This window comes from Phallusia mammillata, chromosome 1 (genome assembly GCF_965637545.1).
Source record: "Phallusia mammillata chromosome 1, kaPhaMamm4.hap1.1, whole genome shotgun sequence".
NCBI classification, from domain to species: domain Eukaryota; kingdom Metazoa; phylum Chordata; class Ascidiacea; order Phlebobranchia; family Ascidiidae; genus Phallusia; species Phallusia mammillata.
Window position 1 is genome coordinate 19,049,551 of NC_137252.1, and position 25,797 is coordinate 19,075,347.

A 25,797-nucleotide genomic window follows, 5' to 3' on the forward strand; every position below is an offset into this window, starting at 1 on the left:
TGGCTGATTGCATTTACTGACTCTACCTCGATGTTAAACAGTTTCGACCATCTTGTCTTTTTGGCAACCATTTTTCCTAGCAACAAATTTTTACTAACACTGTAGGCTACCTGAAAATTATAGCCTACACATAGCAATGCGCTCAAAAACAAATAGGCTGATCACCTGCTCTAGATTGCTACAATCTTACTCAAAGTGTCGATTCGCACAGTTGGTTGATTAAACTAATGAGTAAACGTTACAAGTGATTGTGTAAACAATGATTGCCATTCGGTACGAGATTTCAAGCTGGTGTGTTGATTGATACTTGATATCTTTTAAGTTAGTCTGGGCCAGTAGAAAAACAAATACAACCTTGACACTGTCTAATCATTAACGTGTAAGTATCGAGTTTGTTGAAAATAGCCACAACTTTACCTTAGCCTGTGTTCAACTAAATATTATATTACAATAGCCAGTAGTAGGCTATACCGTTTTCAACTGGAGGTATTGCAAACCATCCTGGCGATTTGGCAACTTCATTTCGTTTACTGCATTACTTTGCATAAGAGTAACAGTAAAATTCATGTAGTTTTGTTTCGTCTGTTAATGTTGTATAATCTTGAAATTGTTTGTGCTAAATCGTTAACTTACAGGGTAAAAACAGGTGATTTACCAATAACCTGCCTTTATGAGAACAGACTTGTTGTGCAACCCATTATTATATATTAATAAACGATTTACATTTAAGGAATGTTATAAAATAAAACGAAATATTGATAAATTCGCGGCAAAGGCTAATAGTTTAGTAGACTATAAGTGTAAAAACGCAAAATTCCAACTAGAGATACATATCAAATGTGTAAATGCAATATTCCCCGTAAACTCGGAATTACCTGGATGATTTGGAACGAATCCATTGTTTCGATGCAAAATAGGCTACTCGACGCGGACAAATTACGTTTTTGTTACTCAGTTTTTTAGTTTTTAGTTTTCTGTCAGTGTTATAAAAACAATTAAACAGGGGCAGATTTAAACAAAAAAACATTTTGGCCTTGACCGAATATAAAAGCACACACTGTAATTGGCTCCCATACTTTATTTCTCGCAAGTTGATTTTTCGAAACGATTTTGAAAGAAAACGTCTTAATAACCAAAGCGACAAAACTGTGAGTTTTCCAAGTTTTTTTTTCATTCAATGTAGATTCGGTGAAAGTCGTTGCCACCAAAGCCAGCATTGCACTTAGGGCATTTTCGTTGTCGGGTCTCATATCTTGTTTTGATGCATTTAATGCAGAAAACGTGAAAGCATTTGGTGAGAACGGCGTCCTTGTTATTTACGTTGCAGCATGGACAACGAAGCTTTGTCTGAAAAAAAAAAGGGTTTTCTTGGTGTTAACACGTGTTTGTAACTTCGTCACAAATCAGAGGTTCTCAATTGGTGGTCCATGATGACTTTTTTAATGGTCCACAAGACGTGAATTAAAGTTTGTGTCAAATTGAAGATAGGGTAGTCGCATATAATTTACTGAATATTCAGCGCGAAAAAAGTTTATCCAAGTCATTGGTTATCTCTCCTTAAAATTAAATTGTGTATTAAAAAGAATATATTTCAAGCCAACATGCTTGTTGCGAATGTTGTTTTTATCCTTATTTAACAATGGACTGGTCCAAGATATTTATTTAATTAGACTGGTGGTCCATGGCCTGAAACGAGTTGAGTACCACTGATCTAAATGGATGGAAAGGCAATGAAGCAAGAATACACAATGGTCAGAAATACTGCAGTAAAATTTCTTTGATAGGTTCAGAGTGGGTAAGAATGTTATTGTAATATCACTTTACTTACAATTGTTTTAACCAATGCTTCTTGTAACGTGTGGAATGCACAATTACATAATAAACGTAAACCTAATAACATAACAAACCTTTTATTAAAACGATATTTTATAACACAGCAGGTCAAAATAAACAGAAACACAAGCCACAGCAAAGAATTGTTAAGAAGAATCAAAAAAACATCTGACCAATAATTGCTCCTTAAGCTGTAGCAAAATTGTACTCGAATTATAAAGATTTTTAGGAAAAATACATTAGATATTGTGCCTGACAAAAATTGTACACATCAAATCACATAAAAACCTTGTATTCTTTTATTTCCTCCATAAGCACTTCATCAGCACTGTACAATCCTTCTGTCTTTTTATGCTTTGCAAGCTTCCTTCGTAGCCGTGCTCCATCCTCCTGATAAAAAATTGTTTTGTTACTAGCTTAATACAACAGGGACAAAAGTAGTTTGGTCAAACCGTCCCAGTACAGAACAAAAGAATTCATTATGTCAGAACTATGTTGATTTGTTCAAAACCAACATCACACAAATGCCCAAAAGTTTAGCTTAAAAAGCTCTCTTTACTACAAATAAAATGCAAAAAAACCATTACACTTTTATTTGTACCTGTAATCTGCTCAATTTAAAATGCTCTTCCTCCAAACTTTCAACTTTTCGATCAACTGACTCTTCCAAAATGTTTAAACGCTCCTTTTGCTTCTCCATTTCCTTTTTTGCATCCTCCGTCACTTGAGCCATTTCAACTGCCTATCATCAGTAACATGTGTACAATACTTTTGTTTTAGTATACTGATACATTTTTAAAGGGAAACATCACATCAAATAACATTGCTTTAAACTTTAAAACAAATCAGCACAAAAAAGTAGTATTCTTATCAACAGCTTTGATTTAAAAAACTGAACTCAAACACAAATATTTCAAAAAAATATAAAAACCTTTCTTTTGTGAAGATCCATAGCTTGTGATCGGAGCATCAATTCTTTCTCGATTGTGTTCAAACTTGTTTGTAAAGCTCTTTCTTTTTCTTCCAGTCTCCTCACAACCTGATTTTGTGCCTCAACCTGCAGATGATAAATTGTAGTGAATCAGCGGAAACTGATGAAAATCCACTCTTTCCACCATAATGTGGAAAATATATTTTAATAGAAATATATCAAGCTTCTAATTAAATTCCGATGATAAGCCCACAGTTTTTTGAGAATTTGTTGGTATTAAGGGAACAAAGACTTTATTAGTCATGTTTGCAGGGGAAAAAATATGATGAACAAATAGTGCATGTCACAAAATATCTTATTGTGTTAAAAAAGACACATTTGACTGAAGCCCAACACAATGGTTTAATGGTTAAAACATTGGTTTAATGTCTAACCTGACTGTGTAAGGTCATGGCCTGATCTTGAAGAACAACTTTTTCCTCCTGCAACAATCGCTGCATTTGGTTGGCTTTGATTCTCTGAAACAATTATAAGAAAAGTACAATAAATAACAACAACTTAAATTTATGTCTTCACAAACCGAAAGTTATTTAAATATTTACCTCTGACATAAGTTTAAAGTTTGCATCATCTTTTTCTCGCAACTGCTGCAATAATCTCATGTTCTGTTCTTGCATATCTTCAAATGCTTGCCCTGTGACATCCATTTCTGATAACAAAGCCTCCTCTTCTTGTTTGGTTGCTGCAACATTTCGTCGCAATTCAGCTATCGTTTCTTCCAAAACCTAAAATTATAGAAAGCGTTCAACCAAATTTTGTGATTGATGTTGTTTGCAAAATACTGTAGAATCAAAATTGTGATAAAGTTTCACAACAAAAACCTGGGGAAAAAACAACAACATAGTTTTGCCATAATCTAGAGTAGACTCTTGTCCAGCACACCTATATTTTTACAATTAACAATCATGTTATTTTTACAATTGTTTAGATCAGTGGTGGCCAACCTATGGCGCATGCGCCAAACGTGGCGCATTGCATGATTAGAAAGGGCGCATTGCCTTCTTTTGATAATCACGAAATTCAAATTAATAAACTAATAAATAAATAAAGTAAGCCAGCCCTATTAATTATATATATATATATAGTTTATCAGAGTTATTTTTTACTTATTAGTTCTTATTTCTTATTACTATCCTTCTCATGCAAAAGTTGTTTCTTTCTCTTTTTCTCTATATACAAGAAGCAGTCATAGAAGGTGGGGTTACGAGACATTTATGGCGCATCCAACACAGTATGTTAAAAAGTTGGCGAATGGTATGTAGAAGGTTGGCCACCCCTGGTTTAGATAAACAATGACATGGAATGTTAGCAAATACCACCTGCCTTAAACTAGTACAGCCAATTCACACATTATTAGATGTCATAAGAATCAACATAGTGTCAGTTGTTGTTGCTCAAAACAAACAACAAATTTGTATTCAAATGTGCCAAAGTTCTTAGGATTCTGTATTTTACTTTATTTGTCCTGAACTAACACATCTGTGGAAAACTAGAAAAGTGGCTTTCTGATATACTTCCATTTTATATATTCTATACGACATTTACCAACTTACTACACTATACACAATTTATCTATATGTATGATTGTTTTTGCAAGCAAAAACGAATGGGTCCCCACACGCGCGTTTATGCGGATTTACAGTAAACCTATGTTGCGGTTAATTTTAGATTTTGTAGATAAAAGCATTAACTTGACTTTAAAAGTTTTTGTCCATATTCTTTTTGCATCATTATTGACATATAGTTAAAAAAAAACGGTGAAAAAAGAACGGGAAAAATACTTTCAATTTAATCTCTTGCTTTGACCTTGATATTGTCGTTCAAGTTCAGTATTTAAACATAAATTTTCCTAGAAAGCCTTAACTGTTATATTAGACACTATATAAAAAAGTCGTTTGCTACAAAGGTATACATAACAACTTGTTTTTCACTTAACATTGTTTCGCAAAAACGACCGTTTAATGACCTTTTGACACTGTTTTTAACAGCATGCAGTCCTCAGTGTTCAACAATACCGTTTAGCCTAATTTATACATGACTTAAGTACTGATTCTTGAATTGATTTGTCAAAAATAAAGAAGATACGTTATGACGAAAAATTCGTAACTGTGTTGTAATGCCTACAAGTTGACCGTTAGTGACCCGTGGTTATATTTTTTCATATTTATGTTGATCAACGACGTTTTGCCCGACATAAACGAAACCGAAGTACGTTTATTGAGATTAAATTACGTCTTAGGTGTAAAACCTTCGCCAAAACTGAAAATGCGCGTGATAAGTCAATAAAACGACACAGCATTGCTGCACACAAAAACAGCTGATTTCTAATCACCCAAACGACTGTCTCGTAAAACACGTCTGTCCGGACGTCAAGTTGAGCACTCCCGCTCTGCGACCTTAATCGTAAACCAGTGAATTCCTCCCTTGGGACTTATATCTGACTGATAGCGTACACATATTATGGGTTGTAAAGGTAACTGGCAAAATTTTTGAATACTAAACGAATAGCCTGCTTAAACAATTGTTAAAATGTTCAAATATTTCTGCACCATAGGGCTTCTGCTTTAGCAAGTATAGCCGATTTAAAAATTTCACGTTTTTGGGGGCTGTGGGTGAACCGAGGGATCAAACGGGGTCAAAATTCACATGGACCATCTTTAGACGAATATCTGTAATGTGTGTAAATTTAAAAAAGTTTGAACCATTCTTTCTTGACCAAAACGTGGGAACAATAGCCATGCTAAAAATTTCAAGTTTTGGGGGGCTGTGGGTGAACCGAGAGATCAAACGGGGTCAAAATTCACATGGACCATCTTTAGACCAATATCTGTAATGTGTGTAAATTTGAAAAAGTTTGAAGCATTCTTTCTTGACCAAAACGTGGGAACAAATCCGCGCTAAAAATTTCACGTTTTTGGGGGCTGTGGGTGAACCGAGGGATCAAACGGGGTCAAAATTCACATGGACCATCTTTAGACCAATATCTGTAATGTGTGTAAATTTGAAAAAGTTTGAAACATTTTTTCTAATCTCTTGCTTTAACCCAGATATAGTCCTCCAAGGTCGGGCAATTTTTTTTAGAAAGCTGTAACAGTTGTGTTACAGACACTTTAAATTAAAAAGCAATTTGCTACAAGTGTATACATAACAAATTGTTTTTCATTTAACTTTGTTTCGCAAAATGAGTACCATTGACCTGTAGTAACCTCTCAGGGTGCACACGCCAAACGACTGTTTGACCTTTTGACACCGTTTTCAATAGCACGCCGTCATTCGTGTTCAACAATACTGTTAAGCCTAATTTATACATGCCTTGAGTATTGACTCCTAAATTGATTGTTAAAAAAACGCTATGTTATGAAGAAAGTTCTGAGCTGTGTTTGTAATACCGACTAGTTGACCTTAAGTAACCCGTGATCATGCGGCGGCCAACCTGACAGCGAGCATTTAAAAAAAAGAAAAAAATTATTTGGCAAAAAAAAAAAAAAAAAATTATTTGGCAAAAAAGTCAAGTTAATTTTTTCATCTTAACTTTCATTAACAAAGTTTTTCTTGACATATACAAAACCGAAGCACGGTTATTAGGCTTAAATCACGTCATAGGTGTAAAACCTTCGCCAAAACTAAAAATGTGAGTGATAACTTAATAAAACGACATAGCATTGCTGTGCAAAACAGCTGATTTCTAATCACTGAAACGATGTCTCGTAAAACGTCTGTCCGACGTCAAGCTGAGCCCTCCCGCTATCGTAAACCAGTGAGTTACTCTCTTGGTACTTCTGCCTACAGTGTCTTTCTTGACCAAACGAGCGTTAGACACATTTACGTTTCGGGAGCCTGTGGGTGAACCTCTGGGTCATACGGGGTCAAAATTCACATGGACCATCTTTAGACCAATATTTGTAATGTGTGTAAAATTGAAAAAGTTTGAACCATTCTTTCTTGACCAAAACGTGGAAACAATAGCCGCGCTAAAAATTTCACGTTTTGGGGTGCTGTGGGTGAACCGAGGGATCAAACGGGGTCAAAATTCACATGGACCATCTTTAGACCAATACCTATTATGTGTGTCAATTTGAAAAAGTTTGAACCATTCTTTCTTGACCAAAACGTGGGAACAAATCCGCGCTAAAAATTTCACGTTTTGGGGGGCTGTGGGTGAACCGAGGGATCAAACGGGGTCAAAATTCACATGGACCATCTTTAGACCAATATCTGTAATATGTGTAAAATTTAAAAAGTTTGAACCATTCTTTCTTGACCAAAACGTGGGAACAAATCTGCGTTAGAAAGAAAAAAAGAAAAAAGAAAAAAAGAAAAAAAGAAAAAAAGAAAAAAAGAAAAAAGAAAAAAAAAATATAGACAAAAACAATATGTGTCCCCTTCAGGGAAGGGGACCCATAATTAGTTAAAAATGGTATTCCAATCAAGTCATTATACGACTGTTATGTTGCTCACAAAACTCCAATTCACCTAAAAAAATGAACAGGGCCAAACAAACCAGTTTAGTCGCAACATAAGTTGGAGCATAAGAATAATGACTTTATCTGTATATTTCAGAAGTAAGACATATCATTATCACAGAACCTTAATCTTTCTCATAGTTTCTGCATCTGGACCTCTTGGCATTCTTTGTTCAGCTCTGTCAGCACGTATCTCCTCTTGTTCTAACAATTTTGATGTTTTCTCTAATTTTTCCTTTGTGGATGCTAGCTCTTCATCAAATATCTTCCCATTTTTCTCCATAGATGCAACAGTCTCCTTAAGTGTCTTGCATTGATCCTCAAGTTCCTGGAATTGAGACCTCGCATCCTTCTCACTTGCCATGATCTCAGCCTAGACAAGAGATAGTGTAAAAACAAAACAAAAATTTTGCATTTACAAAAAAGATGCTCAAATCCATAATTCACACCTTTTCTCTTTGTTCCTTTGACAAACTCTTGTACATATCCAACAACAGCTTGAGTTCCTTTACCTGATCTTGACTCGATCTGTCAAATAACAAATAGCGAGATTCTTTGGTAAGAAATGTAACAAACACTGGTAATTTTTACCAATTTTAAAATGATAACAATTTTGTTCCTACAGATTACACACACATATCAGACAACCAACATACTTTAGTTGAACACTACAGTCATCAATTTTTGTCTCCTGATTCTGTAGTTTTTGTTTCAAATCTTCAACTTCTTGAGATGTAAAAGAAGCTTCCTTTTTCAGATCTAAATAAACAAAAAAATCTTAGCCTAACTTACAGTATTTTTATCAAGTGTTTTGCACCAAATGTTCAAAACTTTTGATGATAAGTTTCTTACCACCTTCAAATGCTTCTTTTTTCACTTCAGTAAGACAATCTTCACTAGGTTCTGTTTTAATTTCACTTCCATCAGCCTCCTGTTTGATTCCAGCCTGCATTTTCCTCAATTCTTCTTGTTTAGCCTGTAAGTAAAAACAATAGAAATTTAAGTTGAATATATTACACAAGGTTAAACAAGAAACAGCAACAGTAACATCAATGTACAAACAGCTATGCAATCCTATAAAGTGCAAAAACTGGAGGAAGCCATGAGAGGATCAAAGTTAAATGTGCTACAACCACGTATTATCAGCTAACAAAACAGTGAGTTGCACATTGTCGGTGGATTCAAATTTGGCAAAAAATACACACAAAACAGCCAAATTTGCACTATATTTAAGTCATGGCTTTTACCTTCGACAGGTCATTCTGTAGTTCCTTCACCTTCTTTTTGTATCTTTGTATTTCTCCTTTCAGCTGACGATTATGGTTTTGTAAACTGTTGATAAGGTGACGCATTTCACGGTTCACCGGCCCTGCTTGTTCATTTGCTGCAAGATTTTGTTCTAATTCAGCATGTAAAGCTTCATAATCATGACGCACCTGTAAATATTATTTTGTGATAAACCAGACATTTAAAATGCTGATACACTCTATCTAAATCGGAGATTCTCATCCTGGGGCCATATTTTTGTGTTGTTACACGAGAGTAGTCAGGAGGGACTTCTGCTATTCCAACTTGACAGGTGAACAATGAGAATAAATTAAAGTTAAGTAGGCTAAAATAAAACAGCAACTTTTTTTCTTACTACTACATGTTTTGACTGCATGGCATTCACTATGTCACTGTTGGTGTATGACTTATGAACCTTTATTATGATGCTGAAGAAAGATTGTAACAATGATACACAGAAAGAGCAACAAATAGTTCTATTTGGTGGAAGGTATGAAAAGTCACGGATGGTTCTAATTTTTTTCCCAACAAGGTTATCACAATACACCAGGCCCATTAAAGGTGTCATACCGCACCAGGTTATCAAGAGGTATTTTACTACCTTTCTGGATTCAGACATAATAAAATAGTCATAGTAAATATCCCGAAGTATGGGTTTAAGAACCAATCTAAATGGTAAAATGTGCATGTTGTTTGATTCATTGGGAGATTTGAATAGAATAAGTACAAACAATAAATCTACCTTGGCTAAAGTGTCTTCCAGCTGAATAAGTTCATTTCGAAGTTTTTTCTGGGACTGTAGTTCATCGCACTGCCCGACATATTTAAAATTTATGTAACAAAAAAATAAACAAGGTACAATTTTTACTTACAACTTACAAGGTACTTAAAAAATACCCAACAACTACATTTACATGTTATAACAAAGACGAAATGTTTTCAGATATGCCACATTATATGATATAACAAATATTGACAGAAAATTCCATATTTTTGGTGTCATATGGGATAAGATGAAGTTAAATCGTGCAGGTTACCAACTTAATACAACGGAGATTAATTTCCATGTTCTTTCACCACAGTTGAAACTGAATGTATGTTTCTATTCGACAGAAACATAAAAAATTTCAAACCAAGGGTTTTTCAAACCTTGTTTCAACTACTCGCGAAACTAATTTTCAATTTCCAAAATGCCATGTGGCAATAATGAATGCGAAAAAATAACTGGTTGTAACATCAGTGATTGAGTTTTTTTTGGATACTGGTTTAAACGTAAATAGAAACTAAACAGTACATAAAGCATTATGAACGTTGGTCAGATTGACAATTATGTGACACACCGAGCATCTATTGCAAGTTATGTCAGGCGAACATCTCAGGACACCAATATTTGACAGCAATGCATATCAGAAATAAATTTAATGTGTTACCTCCATCTGTTCAATTCGTCTGGTGTGTGAAATTCTAGATTGTTGAAGCAGTGCCCTTGACTCATCCAACATAACCTTCATCTGCACGCTCTCATGATACAGAACAGAAAATTGGGATTTAAGAATTTTGTACTCGCTTGTTTGAACTATGAGCGACTCTGGAATGTTCTTCAGCTGTAAAGGAAATAAAATCCATTATTTTATGCAGATAATTCCAGCTAACCTGATACCATTTGTTCTGTGGTTAAAGTGGGTGCCAGTATCCCTTTGTTATACTGCACACTAGAGAATAAATGGGCTACTGGGATCTGCTGGAAAATATCTGGGCAGATAAAAAAGACAAAAAGTAAGTCAGCAACAAGACAAAATTGATGCTATATCTCTTTGCACCATCAATACAGTACAATCAATATGATGAATTGTTCTGTAGTATTGATAGTAATGACACAAAAAATCACACGTACAATCATGTCAGCTATTTCAGGCACTAGCGTCTGTGATTTAGGAAATTATTAGATACTCATTGTGAAAAACTAAAGGGACTTTTCTATGTATTACCGATTATCTGCTTTTTTTCTTACATTTTCCTCATTTGCTCAAAAATAAAATAAGGCATTTTTGAAAACATGGTGTAATACCATTAAAGCAAACAAAAGAAGAGTCAATATTATTACTTCAAAGACATTGGTAAAAATGTGTGAGTATTTTTCTTGCACATACATTCACATAAACATGAAGGTTAAAAAGTGTGAGGTAAAAAGATCACCCTGCTTTTTTGTTGCAAGTTTGCAACTTGAAGTTTAATTTACCCAACAGGGAGTTGCTATTTCTCTCCCCGGGCAAAAAGAAGGTAGGATGATGCCACTAATCTCGCAATAAATGGCAGATCATTTGGTCAAAATAACTTTGCAAAAGAAGTCCATTATGCTATGAATCTTTTAATAAAAACTATAAAATGAAGCTTTCCTATATATAGCAACTGTTTAAAATGTTGTGTTTTAGGAATTTGACGTTTATGGCCTGTGCAAATAAAATATTTTGGGGCAATACAGTTAATATGGGCAAATTTAACTAAAAGTTAGAAAATGCTTTGAAATACTTATCTGAACTTTTGAGTCAAGTGCTTAAGCATTTTCAATTTTCACATTTAGGAGACATGTGGGTAAATTACATGGATCAACTTGGGAAAGTTTTATATCACATCATTCACATGCAGAAATTTGATAATAATTAAAGCAATTTATCTTGAACACTAGAAGGGTGGCTCAGCACATATTGCCATTGCACATACACTATAACCTATTTTGAAACATTAATATATTCCCTACACTTATTTTATAATGGGTCCCATATCATCCACTGTCTTTTATAACCTTGGTTGTTTCTGCAAGCAGAAACTCATGGGTCCCCCACACACGCAAAGTTAAAAACAATGCATTTCAAGAGATAACCATCAGTCAGTTTGGTGTTTTAAAAAATATTGTGGTCAGTTCTTGGCTTAAATAATCATGATATTAACCATGTAAACTACGCAAATCTAATTCAATTAACACATTGTCCTATTTAGTGTTCTATTTATAGGAAAGAAGGGGTAAATAGTGGCAAAATATAGTAAAATGCAACAATCAACACCTATAATTAGGAAATTGTACAAGCTGTCCAAATTTTATTTAATTCCAACACTGTTTAAAAAACTCACCCATTTTTAAATGTTCAAGCTATAAACATTAAACACCTAAAAATGACACAATCTACTAACTATCCAAATTGCATCCAATTTCGACATTGTTTACAAATTTTACCCATTTTAGGGGTACATGGGGTATATGGTCGGTCTACAGGGTTAAACACAACAATTGACACCTACAAATGACAAATTCTACAAGCTGTCCAAATTTCAGTTAATTCTAAACTTGTTTAAAAAAATTCACCCATTTTAGGGGGTTAGTGGGGTAATTGATAGGGTTCAACACCCAAAAGTATAAAACATGAAACCACAATGACCCAATCAACATTTAACGGTGAAAATAACGGCCCAAATAGACGTAAAAATCGACATGCTTTAACGTTTGAACAATAAAGCATGTCGCTTTTTACGTCTATTTGGGCCGTTATTTTCACCATTAAACTTATGAACAGATCCGTATATAGTGTTCCAATCAACATTAATGTAAAATTTTATACAAATCGGCCAATGTTTAAAATTCTGACCACTAGAGGTGTTATTAGCAACATTCGTTAAGGCTTCTGACGTCACACGGCTGTTAACACCTCTCCAACTGGTATGTGCAAAAACGTCCACCAAGCAATGCACAAGCACAAGTACAATGTGTTCTGTTGCCTTTATTATACTGTTACACCACAGAAATTTTTTCGTTTGTGGTGCGCAGCAACATACACTAACGTTTTAGATTTTTGGGGCTAGCGGGGTAACCACTGGGGCTATCGAGTCAAACGAAGCAGATGGCACATCTACTTGACCATATCTACCACCTGTAAAAGTTTCATCCAAATCCATCAAAGATTTCATGCCAAAAGTGCATGGACAAACTTCACCGGAGAAAAAAAAAGAAATAGTGAAATCAAGATGTGTCCCCTTCAGGGAAGGGGACCCATAATAACAGGAAGATGAAACCTGCATTATAGAGTAAAAAGAGAAAAAAATGTGCAAAAAAACCTTCAGCAAAATGGGTCATATAACAATTTAACACCATCGTATCAAACTCTTACATCAGTCTTTGCCTTTTCAAGTTCCTTTAAGGCTTCTTGGAGAGCAGTTTTCATTTTTTCAAGTTCTACAAGCCGACTTTCAGCAATTAATTGATGTTCATCAGAACCATTTGGCTTTAAAAATACACTACAAGTTAAAAATACAAGCCAACAGTTTTATAAATGGTAAACACTTCTTAACATATGTTTAACATATGTTTAAATAACCCCCTAAATCACAACTTTAAGTTGAATTAAAAGATATATTAATCCTTTAAATCAGTTGTCTTCAACCTGTGGGCCGCGACATCAAGTGGGGTCGCCTAAACTTTTTCTGGGGTTGCTATAGTCAAATTCAATTAAAACTAGAAGAGTGGCTTTCTGATATACTTCCATTTTATATATTCTATACGATATTTACCAATTTACTATACACATCATTTGATCTACACATATGATTGTTTTTGTAAACAAAAACAAATGGGTCCCCACACGCGCGTTTGTGCAGATTTACAGTAAACAAATGTTGCGGTGATTTTTAGATTCTTAAGGACAATTTTTTAGAAAGCATTAACCCAACAAAAAAAATTGTTCGTATTCTTTTTGCACTCTTATTGTCATATAATTACAAAAACATTAAAAAACGTAACAAATACTTTAATCTAATCTCTTGCTTTGACCCAGATATTGTCGTCCAAGGTCGGATTTTCAACACATTTTTTTTTAGAAAGCTGTAACAGTTGTGTTACAGACACTTTAAATTAAAAAGCAATTTGCTACAAGTGTGTACATAACAAATTGTTTTTCATTTAACTTTGTTTCGCAAAACGAGTACCATTGACCTGTAGTAACCTCTCAGTGTGCACACGCCAAACGACTGTTTGACTTTTGACACCGTTTTCAATAGCACGCCGTCCTTGGTGTTCAACAATACTGTTAAGCCTAATTTATACATGAGTATTGACTCCTAAATTGATTGTCAAAAAAACGCTACGTTATGACGAAAGAAAGGTCTGAACTGTGTTTGTAATACCTACTAGTTGACCTTAAGTAACCCGTGATCATGCGGCGGCCAACCTGACAACGAGCATTTAAAAAAACATTTATTTGGCAAAAAAGTCAAGTTAACTTTTTCATCTTTACTTCGATTAACAAAGTTTTGCTTGACATATACAAAACCGAAGCACGGTTATTAGGTTTAAATCACGTCATAGGTGTAAAACCTTCGCCAAAACTAAAAACGTGAGTGATAACTTAATAAAATGACATAGCATTGCTGTGCACAACAGCTGATTTCTAATCACTGAAACGACGTCTCGTATAACATCTGTCCGACGTCAAGCTGAGCCCTCCCGCTATCGTAAACCAGTGAGTTACTTTCTTGGTACTTCTGCCTACAGTGTCTTTCTTGACCAAACGAGCGTTAGACACATTTACGTTTCGGGGGCCTGTGGGTGAACCGCTGGGTCATTCGGGGTCAAACTTCTAGAGAATCAAGTTCAGATTGATAACTAAGATATGTCCAAATTTGAATCAATTTGAAGCACTTTTTCTTGACCAAACGAGCGTTACAAACCAGCGTTAAAAATTTTACGTTTCGGGGGCTTGTGGGTGAACCGCTGGGTAATTTGGGGTCAAACTTCAGGTGGACCAAGTTTGGATTAATATCTAACATATGTCCAAATTTCAATAAATTTCAAGCACTTTTTCTTGACCAAACGGGTCTCACAAGCCAGCGTTAGACAGAAAAAAGAAAAAAAAATACGGACAAAAACAATATGTGTCCCCTTCAGGGAAGGGGACCCATAAAAATGATACTTTTTCGTTCTAGTTTGCAACCTTTGCTCATGTTTTGCAATACTGCTTGCTACCTCGTGCCACAATGTAATCATTGTGGAGCGATAAACCAAAACCGCATAGTTGCGACCAAAGTCTACATAAATATACAGCCATGAAAAATAGTTTCAGTTCAAGCATTTCTTGAAATAGTTTTCTCCCTATCGGAAAAAATGGAGTTGCAAGTAAATGCTGATTTTATTTTAAATTTATGTCGCTTTTATAAAAGGTTGGAAACCACTGCATGAAATGATTTCATTTTAGTTTTTGCAGGCAACAGCTGAAAATATTGGGAAACTGTCAAGCAGGCATTGGACATGCTTAGCTTACTTTACTTTCCTTGTCCTGGGTTGCAGATGTTGAGGTAGTTGCTTTTTCCTCAATTACAGCACCTTTACTTAGCTTTTCAAGGGTTTCTGCCAAATGCTTTGTAAGTCTATGTCAGAAAACAAGAAAATTAACAAATAAATACAAACCTGTCACCCATGAATGTATTTTTGAATTACCTGTCTTCCCTTAATCTTGTCTTCTTTAATTCCCATCTGGCATTTTCCGCAGTTTCCTGTAATTCTTCAACTCGATCTTCAAGTTCTTCAACTTTTGCCTCCAGCTTCAATCGATCATGTGTGAACTTGTGATGTTCAGCCTTTTTAAAATAAGATTTTAAAAATGGAAACCAAAAAAGAGTCATAACAAACACTATGCCCCCAAAATGTTTTGGTGTTAAACAGGCCCAACCGACTGAACCTTACATTTTGATTGATAAGTTAATACCTGAAGTTTTGTGGTGAGTTGTTGCAAGGAAGTGTTACTTTCCTCCAAATGAGTTAGTGTCTGTTTGACATTTTCTTCCACAGATTCTGATTTCTCAACTGCCCTGTGACAAAAAGAGAAAAAAATTAAACCCACCTGATTCTAAAATTCTCCTGTACTTGTTACATGCAAACAAGGCAAAAATGCTTACAACCACATTTTTTGTAACATACTCAAGAATCAATTGTCGTGCATCATTTTCTTGCATTATGGCATCAATTGCCTTGGCGAATGAATTTTTGGAAAACTCCAAGCGGCTTGTCACATTTTCCTTGATGTCTTGAAATTCTTTGTCACCCAATAGCCTCAAAAATGCTAAAAGAGAAATTACAAGTTCCATAAACATATATTGGTTTATTATTCACTTAACAACAATATCTTACACATTTTGTCACTTTCTACATCATCTTGTAAAGATGCTTCATCCTGTTCAATTTTTTCAACACCAACGCGTTGCAGGAGAACTTTCATATTCTCATCAAGCTGCAAAAGCAAACTTAGAGTTACTACTAAAAAACTATGCTTAATATTTAAATTTTAGTGACAATAAATGTTTACTATAAAAGTGGCTTAGTACATAATGCTATTGCACATACACTTTAACCTATTTTGAAATCCTAATGTTCCCTATACTTATTTATATTTTGTCCCCACATGAAGACCATGCTCTACACATGCAAAGTTGTAAGTAATGCATTTTAGGAAATAACAATAAGAAAGTTTGTTGTTGTAACGACAAACACAGTGATCGATATTCTGTTTAAATCATCATGCTCTGTTAAGTACATGTATACAAATTTCAAACCTCATTCAATTCAGACACTGTTCAAGTTGGACATATTTTAAAGGACAGAGGGGGCAAATGGTAGGACTATAAGGTGAAACACAACACTCAACACTTTAAACTGACAGTGCTAAAACTGTAAAATTTCATCCAATTCAGGCATTGTTTAAAAAATTAGTAGTAGTGGAGTGAAACACTACAATCTATGACTTAAAATGGTATTATCTAACAACTACAAATTTCAACTTATTCAATTACCCATTTAAAGGGGCTAGTGGGGTAACTGATGGTGTTTCACCCAACTGCTAACGCTTCTGATATCATACAGGTGTTACCACAACCGTAACTGGCAAAAGTGTATAGACAAACCCCACGAGTGAACAAAAAACAAACTACTGCAAATAAGCAGTTAAATTCGATGTCTACCTGGTCCCAGTATCTGTTCACTAGACTTAGGGTGGCTTCAGTGGCTGTTTGCTTGGCTTCCATAGTTTGAATTTGTTCCAGGAGCTCAGATTCAGCCTGTCTGCGAACTTCAATGCGTTCCCATAACTTTTTGTTTTGGAATTGTAAAGTTTTGAGGTCCAGCTCATCCTTTAAAAGTTAGATATTACAATTTATTAATTTTATTACAAGGTTTGCTGTGATGTGATTCATACACACCAATGATGTTACTGGTCCAAAAGTAACAGCTGGAAGAATGGCACTTGGCCTCTTTGCTTGGGGTTCATCTTGATCGGATGTTCCACTTGAATCCAACTGTCTCTTAGTAGCCATGATGAGTCCTTTTTCATGTACATACACCAACACCCATTGGAATAGAACTAGCAACCACACTCGAAGCACTAATAAATAGACAAAACTACAACACAATAATTTTTGGCAACTGCTAAAACAATAGAAAAATACTGAATGTTAGTGCTATTTATGTTTTGAAACATAACAATAAAAGCCTGTGCCGTCTAAAAGAGATTCAGCAATTTTCTGATGTTGAACAAAACAAAAAAAATGTACAGAAACAAATGGACCTGAAAACTGTAGAAAGAGTATGTTAACAATAGTTTTAATGTTATTGTATGACCAGCGACACTAAAAACCGCATGTTAGAGCATGTCAGTGATGTCACCACATAATATCAGTATTATTAAACTGATATATACCTTGTACAGAAAATGCAATTTCGTGCTGCTCTTGATTGGGTAGAAGTGATTTGCTATTAAAATAACACTATTATCTGCTCTTAGATACCACTTTTGATATTTCTCACATGCGGAACAGTATGTGGCATGCATGTCATCCATCACCATCATACAATGCCTATTTAGCGTTAGTGTAACCATAAAGCAATAAAATGAAAGATTGTTAAAATTGCCGGTCACCGGTAAAAACATATTGTATAGCAATATAACTCATACAATAATACCGCCTGCAAAGTTACCAAGTGCGATTTCTAAGTGTTTTTACTGTGCTTAGCCTTGTGGAAAATCGAAAAGAATAAAAAACCATGGCAATATGATATAGACGTGTTTTTCACAAAACTTTAGGGATAGAGGCGCAGTCATGCGTATTATAATTAATTTGCAGCAAATAGAAATCCTTCACAACAATTTGCACACCAGTGTGCCGCACTCGTCGCGTGAGGAATTGCCCAACCCAGGACAGTTGCGCTGTGAAATATGGGTTTTGCAGGCTTACTTCTCAGTTTAGGACTTAAGGTTTTGATGACAAAATGCGGGTGTGCAAGGCCAAATCTCCACATTTTTCTTTAGAAAACAACCACCAATAACATTAATGAACGTGATTTGAGCCCACATAGTGTTTGCAGGAAAAGAAATACTTTAACAAAGGAAACACTTCTAGTCGCCGGTTGTCAAACGATTAACAAATCCCGGATTCCCGGTGATCATAAATTGGGTGCTGGAAGTGGTTTTAACGTTTGTTTTCCATCTTTATGATGTCAGAACCATTTTCATTGTCAATTTTGCAATAATACGACAGATAGTATGTATCAGAAGCTATCTTTAACTGTGAGAAAGCATTTATTTCTAAAAATGGGATCTCGTTTTACGAGATATTTGAAGAAACGGCGTTTGCGGGTTTTGATTTTAGGGCCAGATGCGGCAGGAAAGACAACAATTCTCAATTATTTAAAGTCTGGTAGGCCTGTAACCACTATTCCTACCATTGGGTTCAACGTTGAAGAGATAAAGGTATGCAAAAATGTGCGCCTATTATCACCGTGGTGATAGTGCACAAAAAATTACAACATATTTTGTAATTTTGCCACGTTTTCCATATACGTGTTTTATAGATTATTTTATTAACAACGAAGTGTTGTGATGTTTTAAACATGTAAGGATAACAACGTGTTTTTTGGTCAAGATCAGGCGCACAAAGTTTACTTTGTGGGATGTTGGAGGACAAGAAAAGTTGAGGATGTTTTGGAAACACTACTTTGTAAATCAGTGCGTTTTAGCTTATGTAGTGGACTCATCGGATAGGTAATTCTCTTTTTTATGTGCCAATTAATTACCTCTTTAAATAAATTCAAATAAATTCCCAAGTTGTGTCGTCGAAAAGTTATGTTAATTCACCCCCCTTGGTTTTCTTAGTCACGTTTTTCAATTTTTTCCTTGTTTTACAGCAGAAAACCAATGTTAAATAATACGCCTCCATATATTTTTTTTATGTTTTGTTAAATACTACAAACCCACAGACATTCATTTTCGATGTTGCTACTACTAGGTTCCTTTTACACGTCCACTAAATTTCAATAAAAAACGTCCGCTAGCTGGGCACGGGGTACGTCTACTTGCTTGAAAAAGGCATCTTCTGATTTGAACCAAAAAATAAAAAATCTTCTGATTTGAACCAAAACGTCCCTTTTTCCTACTGGGGTCAAAAAGTTTCAAATCTTGAATATACTTGTAAACGCGACCGCATGCGGTCTGTTATCGGGTGGAGTTTTATATCATCGGAATGTGATTCCTGTCCTCTAAATATGCACATCCTTTAGGTCCTTGCCCCCCAGCTTGTAATAAATCCTACGCTAAGACATTTGCGGTTAGAAAACGAAAGGTATGCGCCCAGCTGTGGACCAAAGGGTTTATTATAGCGTGATAACGTGACCTATGTAAATCATTTTGTTTTAGCGAATATAAATCCCAACGTTTCGATTTGCAGAGAAAGGATTGATGAGGCAAAAGATGCGTTGCAAAGTATTTTAATGGATTCTGTTATGGACGATTGTATTTTACTAATTTATGCCAACAAGCAAGATTTGGAAGGCACAATGTCCACCTACGAAATAGTACAAAGGTAAAAACGTTAGAACAGACTTACAGGTTCATGTATTTCCAGACGTGAATAATCAACAGGCCAATGTTGATACGCTATCTGGCACAACAGTGCTATATAAAGTTATGAAATTAAACAAAGAAAACGATAGGACTGGTAATAAAGAGAAAACATTTTTCTTGCTAAAAAGAAGGAAATACGATAACTCAATGTGATTACGCATTTATGAGCAATTGAGATTGGAAATGCAAAGTTGTCGCCATAACGGTAATAACTCAAAGTACAAGTTCAAAACGGGGCTGAAGCTGAACATTTTTAAAATCCAAATTACCCACGAAAGTTAGATTTAAAAGTTAGCCTACAGTAGGCTATAGGTGTATTAAAGTGGAGCTCAGGACAGGGAAGAGCTTGTCGTTATACTTATTACAAATCAAGCAACATTTGTGATCAAACGATTGCAGATTGGAACTGGATATATCAGGAAGGCCATATCATGTCCAACCTTCGTGTGCACTGTACGGTCATGGAATTTACGAGGGATTACAATGGGCGGAGGAGGAAAAGATTCGACGACATAAAATAAGAAAAAAACAACCTTCAAAATTACATCACGCTCCAGCAACAAGTATTGAAGCCAGCAGACTATCGTTTTCCTACTAATAGTTCTGTATACTATTTTTCAAATACTTTTCATCTACAATTGAACGAAATGTTTGTTTTGCCTTGGTGCAGCGTATATCAACAACTTTACAGCATGCAGTATCGCACAAAAAAATATTGATTTTTTTTTTGAAAAAATAAGACACCTGGCGTACCGCAAACATTAGCAGAACTAAACTTGTGTAAAGGCAATGAAGACAATTACTAAGACTGAAGTGGACTGAGAATGTCTAAAAAAGTAGGTTTTCAGGCCTTCGTGAAGAAGGTCTATTTGAGATCGAAAAACTGCTTTAATCGTTTGGCAAGTTGCGTAATGTTGTAACGCCCCGACCACTGGTGTGTGTTTTGCGTGGTCGTGCAACCGACAGTTTGTCGTTTTGAGCATCGGATCTGACTGGGCATGACATGTTGTTTTCCTTGTCGCGTCAACCTCACCTACCACAAACACGCGCATTGTAGTCAGAAATGTGTCCACGTATTTGTTTGACGCATTCAAAGTGTATTCGACCAACCAGCGCGATCTAAAACCCCTAAAACATAGGACAGGTGCACAAGTTTTTCGACATTGACGGTCGCATCACAGGTCCGTCACCCACGGTCACCAAACGTCTTTTCGTATTTAATTTTTCAAATTGATTATGTAAGGAAACAGGTTTGTTTAAAGTTATGCTATTCACTGGCGCCTGAAGAGTCCAGATTGATTTTTCACTCATTTCACCAAATAAACTGAACGATTTTGCAATCAGTCTATTTATGACGTCACTATCTATATTGTGATGTAGGTGATTACAGGTTTCCGTCACTTTTTCTTGATCAACCCTACATAGCAACAAATGATGTCTGGCAATGGCGTAAATCTGTTGGCAGAAATAGTTGTCACTATGAAAGCACAAGCGGTACCGAAACTGGCTTAGTGCGATCAGCTTTCTCACACCAGCGCGACACAAAACGGCGAAGTCTCAATGTAGGACATTACGCCACGAGGGTGCTAGACATTTCCGCTGGCGATTTAGTGATCCAGTTGGTCAAAAAAACAGCTGTATCACCACTTCGTTTCGTGTAATCAAACACAAATATATAGTATTGAGTTGGAAGTTTTCAAGGACAAACATTTTCATAATTTCGAACCTTAACTTATTTCGTGTTTAAAAAAGGAGCACCTTTCTAAGAACGCCACACAATAATAGATAAGCGTATGCTCTTACTATCAAATGACTTATGGTGCAATTCAACTGTTTGCGCTTGTAATCAACTCTCGTTCTCTGACGCGATGCGGCTTACGTAACTGCCTTCTGGATCTTTCCGTTCTCGACCTTTGTTTAGACAGCCAATGAAATTGCTTCAAGTAATCACGTGACATCGTCACACATCACATGATCGGCCCATATAAAAGCTTTGTAGGAGAAGCGACAGTTAACACAAGTTTTAGAGAATTACGTTGAGCTGTTTGTTCGTATCTATACAGAATTTTGTTGAAAAAACGTCTACAAGGTATGTATACTGATTACATATTGTCGTTATATAAGCAATATTTCGCATCAACCATCGCTGCGTTTAGAACCAAGGTTTTAAAAAGTGACAAAAGATAATCTATCGTATTTGTTAAACTAGATGATTTTAACAGATGCAGATCTTTGTGAAAACACTTACTGGAAAGACTATAACCTTGGAAGTTGAGGCTTCTGACAGCATTGAAAATGTGAAGGCAAAAATTCAAGACAAAGAAGGTGTGTAAAAAGAATGCAAAAAACAATTATGATTTTCGTTGGTATTAATCCTCTAACATTATCATAAAAGAAACAAAAACATGTTGTAAAATACCGTCTGGATTAATAATTTTTTTAATTTCTAAGGTATCCCACCTGATCAGCAACGTTTGATATTTGCTGGCAAGCAGCTGGAAGATGGGCGCACCCTGAGTGACTACAATATCCAGAAAGAGTCCACTCTTCACTTGGTGTTGCGTCTTCGTGGTGGAATGCAGATCTTTGTCAAAACATTGACTGGCAAAACCATCACTCTTGAAGTAGAAGCATCTGACAGCATTGAAAATGTAAAAGCAAAAATTCAAGATAAGGAAGGTATGTAACAAACAATATTGTACACAAAAATAAACTGCCCTAAGTTTCCTGCCAACGTCTAATTTGTTTATTTCATGTGTTTGTTTTTCTTCATAGGTATTCCACCAGATCAGCAGCGTTTAATCTTTGCTGGCAAGCAGCTGGAAGATGGGCGCACCCTGAGTGACTACAATATCCAGAAAGAGTCCACTCTTCACTTGGTGTTGCGTCTTCGTGGTGGAATGCAGATCTTTGTCAAAACATTGACTGGCAAAACCATCACTCTTGAAGTAGAAGCATCTGACAGCATTGAAAATGTAAAAGCAAAAATTCAAGATAAGGAAGGTATGTAACAAACAATATTGTACACAAAAATAAACTGCCCTAAGTTTCCTGCCAACGTCTAATTTGTTTATTTCATGTGTTTGTTTTTCTTCATAGGTATTCCACCAGATCAACAGCGTTTAATCTTTGCTGGCAAGCAGCTGGAAGATGGGCGCACCCTGAGTGACTACAATATCCAGAAAGAGTCCACTCTTCACTTGGTGTTGCGTCTTCGTGGTGGAATGCAGATCTTTGTCAAAACATTGACTGGCAAAACCATCACTCTTGAAGTAGAAGCATCTGACAGCATCGAAAATGTAAAATCAAAGATTCAAGACAAAGAAGGTATGTAACGAAAGATCAATTAACGAAAGCATTATTTCACACCAAGTAAACTGCCCTAAGTTTCCTGCCAACGTCTAATTTGTTTATTTCATGTGTTTGTTTTTCTTCATAGGTATTCCACCAGATCAACAGCGTTTAATCTTTGCTGGCAAGCAGCTGGAAGATGGGCGCACCCTGAGTGACTACAATATCCAGAAAGAGTCCACTCTTCACTTGGTGTTGCGTCTTCGTGGTGGAATGCAGATCTTTGTCAAAACATTGACTGGCAAAACCATTACTCTTGAAGTAGAAGCATCTGACAGCATTGAAAATGTAAAAGCAAAAATTCAAGATAAGGAAGGTATGTAACAAACAATATTGTACACAAAAATAAACTGCCCTCAGGCTCCTGCCAACATATGATTACTTTATTTAACTTTGTTTTTCTTGTAGGTATCCCACCAGATCAGCAACGTTTGATCTTTGCTGGCAAGCAGCTGGAAGATGGACGCACCCTGAGCGACTACAACATCCAGAAAGAGTCCACTCTTCACTTGGTGTTGCGTCTTCGTGGTGGAATGCAGATCTTTGTCAAAACATTGACTGGCAAAACCATCACTCTTGAAGTAGAAGCATCTGACAGTATTGAAAATGTAAAAGCAAAAATTCAAGATAAGGAAGGTATGTAATGAAAACAATATTGTACACAAAAATAAACTGCCCTCAGGCTCCTGCTAACATGTGATTACTTCATTTAACTTTGTTTTTCATGAAGGTATCCCACCAGATCAGCAACGTTTGATCTTTGCTGGCAAGCAGCTGGAAGATGGACGCACCCTGAGCGACTACAACATCCAGAAAGAGTCCACTCTTCACTTGGTGTTGCGTCTTCGTGGTGGAATGCAGATCTTTGTCAAAACATTGACTGGCAAAACCATCACCCTTGAAGTAGAAGCATCTGACAGCATCGAAAATGTAAAATCAAAGATTCAAGACAAAGAAGGTATGTAACGAAAGATCAATTCACGAAAGCATTATTTCACACCAAGTAAACTGCCCTAAGTTTCCTGCCAACGTCTAATTTGTTTATTTCATGTGTTTGTTTTTCTTCATAGGTATTCCACCAGATCAACAACGTTTAATCTTTGCCGGCAAGCAGCTGGAAGATGGGCGCACCCTGAGTGACTACAACATCCAGAAAGAGTCCACTCTTCACTTGGTGTTGCGTCTTCGTGGTGGAATGCAGATCTTTGTTAAAACATTGACTGGCAAAACCATCACTCTTGAAGTAGAAGCATCTGACAGCATTGAAAATGTAAAAGCAAAGATTCAAGACAAGGAAGGTACGTAATATAACCTACTTAACAATAAACCATCCTCTGTTCCGCAGCAAGTAAAATACTTTTTAGGCACCTGGCTGCACCTGATTCCGTTACTTCAAAGGTTTTTCTTGTCCTCTCAGGTATCCCACCAGATCAGCAACGTTTGATTTTTGCCGGCAAGCAGCTGGAAGATGGACGCACCCTGAGCGACTACAACATCCAGAAAGAGTCCACTCTTCACTTGGTGTTGCGTCTTCGTGGTGGAATGCAGATCTTTGTTAAAACATTGACTGGCAAAACCATCACTCTTGAAGTAGAAGCATCTGACAGCATTGAAAATGTAAAAGCAAAGATTCAAGACAAGGAAGGTACGTAATATAACCTACTTAACAATAAACCATCCTCTGTTCCGCAGCAAGTAAAATACTTTTTAGGCTCTTGGCTGCACCTGATTCCGTTACTTTAAAGGTTTTTCTTGTCCTCCCAGGTATCCCACCAGATCAGCAACGTTTGATCTTTGCCGGCAAGCAGCTGGAAGATGGACGCACCCTGAGTGACTACAACATCCAGAAAGAGTCCACTCTTCACTTGGTGTTGCGTCTTCGTGGTGGAATGCAGATCTTTGTTAAAACATTGACTGGCAAAACCATCACTCTTGAAGTAGAAGCATCTGACAGCATTGAAAATGTAAAAGCAAAGATTCAAGACAAGGAAGGTACGTAATATAACCTACTTAACAATAAACCATCCTCTGTTCCGCAGCAAGTAAAATACTTTTTAGGCTCTTGGCTGCACCTGATTCCGTTACTTCAAAGGTTTTTCTTGTCCTCCCAGGTATCCCACCAGATCAGCAACGTTTGATCTTTGCCGGCAAGCAGCTGGAAGATGGACGCACCCTGAGCGACTACAACATCCAAAAGGAATCCACTCTTCACTTGGTGTTGCGTCTTCGTGGTGGAATGCAGATCTTTGTCAAAACATTGACTGGCAAAACCATTACTCTTGAAGTAGAAGCATCTGACAGCATTGAAAATGTGAAATCGAAGATTCAAGACAAGGAAGGTGTGTAACAAAAGCCTAATCAACAGAACATTACTTTACAGCAAACCACATAGTGTTTTTTGTTCATTTTTGTTTTGTTTTTCGAAGGTATCCCACCAGATCAGCAACGTTTGATCTTTGCCGGCAAGCAGTTGGAAGATGGACGCACCCTGAGCGATTACAACATCCAAAAGGAATCCACTCTTCACTTGGTGTTGCGTCTTCGTGGCGGAATTTAAGTAGCTAAACCTGTTTTTCAAGACAATGGCGACTAACTTCTACCATAATGAATCTAAGAAGTTTTCTGTCTGGTCTTGGAATCCATGTGCTTGGTGCCTGTTGTAATATGTGCAAATAAATCTTCTCAGAGTATTGAAATGGTGCATTGATATTTGAGAAGTGTATTTATGCTTGAAAATTTGGACACTTGGTGGATACAGCTATCCGAATTGTGCTCAAAAATTTACCCTGGAGCAGGAACTTGGCCGAATGGTCTGGCGCGCCTGACCCATATACATACATAAAAAAACTTGATCGGGATTCGTCCCCGGGAGTGTCCTGGGTTCGAACCCCGTGAAAAAAAATGAAAAAAAAATAGTTAATACGAAACACGACTCCAGCGT

At 36.2% G+C, this 25,797-nt stretch overlaps 3 protein-coding genes across 7 annotated transcripts; 2 read left to right on the plus strand and 1 right to left on the minus strand.

Annotated features, from left to right (window-relative positions):
• Positions 1-1,062: 1,062 nt before the first annotated feature.
• Positions 1,063-17,052, minus strand: LOC145223023 (E3 ubiquitin-protein ligase BRE1B-like). Of its 2 annotated transcripts, none has more exons than XM_080089313.1 (21): positions 16,810-17,052; positions 16,573-16,740; positions 15,746-15,845; positions 15,536-15,677; positions 15,324-15,426; positions 15,056-15,195; positions 14,880-14,985; positions 12,735-12,848; positions 10,005-10,178; positions 9,317-9,385; positions 8,535-8,723; positions 8,140-8,263; positions 7,944-8,046; positions 7,737-7,815; positions 7,412-7,660; positions 3,367-3,549; positions 3,199-3,282; positions 2,765-2,890; positions 2,435-2,575; positions 2,122-2,223; positions 1,063-1,347 (listed from the first exon to the last, which is right to left on the minus strand). In XM_080089313.1, exons 1-21 carry the CDS (start codon positions 16,921-16,923, stop codon positions 1,171-1,173), a joined length of 2,787 nt encoding a protein of 928 aa, XP_079945439.1. In that variant the 5' UTR covers positions 16,924-17,052; the 3' UTR covers positions 1,063-1,170. The 2 variants fall into 2 exon arrangements, with proteins under 2 accessions (XP_079945439.1, XP_079945448.1); XM_080089322.1 differs by having other exon boundaries at positions 8,143-8,263; positions 16,810-16,989.
• A 730-nt stretch (positions 17,053-17,782) lies between these two features.
• LOC145216322 (ADP-ribosylation factor 4-like) lies at positions 17,783-20,845 on the plus strand. Its single transcript, XM_080084493.1, has 4 exons — positions 17,783-18,356; positions 18,529-18,647; positions 19,330-19,464; positions 19,905-20,845. The coding sequence occupies exons 1-4, from the start codon at positions 18,150-18,152 to the stop codon at positions 20,101-20,103; spliced, it is 660 nt and encodes a 219-aa protein (XP_079940619.1). The 5' UTR covers positions 17,783-18,149; the 3' UTR covers positions 20,104-20,845.
• Positions 20,846-21,502: 657 nt separating this feature from the next.
• On the plus strand, positions 21,503-25,546 carry LOC145216275 (polyubiquitin-A). Of its 4 annotated transcripts, XM_080084489.1 has the most exons (13): positions 21,503-21,594; positions 21,728-21,830; positions 21,957-22,184; positions 22,281-22,508; positions 22,605-22,832; positions 22,945-23,172; positions 23,265-23,492; positions 23,587-23,814; positions 23,927-24,154; positions 24,274-24,501; positions 24,621-24,848; positions 24,968-25,195; positions 25,283-25,546. In XM_080084489.1, exons 2-13 carry the CDS (start codon positions 21,728-21,730, stop codon positions 25,411-25,413), a joined length of 2,514 nt encoding a protein of 837 aa, XP_079940615.1. In that variant the 5' UTR covers positions 21,503-21,594; the 3' UTR covers positions 25,414-25,546. The 4 variants fall into 4 exon arrangements, with proteins under 4 accessions (XP_079940615.1, XP_079940617.1, XP_079940616.1 ...); XM_080084491.1 differs by lacking the exon at positions 24,968-25,195; XM_080084490.1 differs by lacking the exon at positions 23,927-24,154.
• The last annotated feature ends 251 nt before the right edge of the window (positions 25,547-25,797 follow it).

What these genes read in the sequence shown, in the direction of transcription:
- LOC145223023 (XM_080089313.1), bottom strand. Translation starts at nt 16,923, where the DNA reads ATGGCTACTAAGAGACAGTTGGATTCAAGTGGAACATCCGATCAAGAT. An exon ending in CCCAGGACAAGGAAAGTAAA is followed by an intron (nt 12,849 to 14,879) that starts GTAAGCTAAGCA and finishes GTATTTTTAAAG; the next exon opens with CCAAATGGTTCTGATGAACA. An exon ending in TTGAAAAGGCAAAGACTGAT is followed by an intron (nt 10,179 to 12,734) that starts GTAAGAGTTTGA and finishes TTTCCTTTACAG; the next exon opens with CTGAAGAACATTCCAGAGTC.
- LOC145216322 (XM_080084493.1), top strand. Translation starts at nt 18,150, where the DNA reads ATGTATCAGAAGCTATCTTTAACTGTGAGAAAGCATTTATTTCTAAAA. An exon ending in TCAACGTTGAAGAGATAAAG is followed by an intron (nt 18,357 to 18,528) that starts GTATGCAAAAAT and finishes TTTTTGGTCAAG; the next exon opens with ATCAGGCGCACAAAGTTTAC. An exon ending in ACCTACGAAATAGTACAAAG is followed by an intron (nt 19,465 to 19,904) that starts GTAAAAACGTTA and finishes AAACGATTGCAG; the next exon opens with ATTGGAACTGGATATATCAG.
- LOC145216275 (XM_080084489.1), top strand. Translation starts at nt 21,728, where the DNA reads ATGCAGATCTTTGTGAAAACACTTACTGGAAAGACTATAACCTTGGAA. An exon ending in AAAAATTCAAGATAAGGAAG is followed by an intron (nt 22,185 to 22,280) that starts GTATGTAACAAA and finishes TTTTCTTCATAG; the next exon opens with GTATTCCACCAGATCAGCAG. An exon ending in AAAAATTCAAGATAAGGAAG is followed by an intron (nt 22,509 to 22,604) that starts GTATGTAACAAA and finishes TTTTCTTCATAG; the next exon opens with GTATTCCACCAGATCAACAG.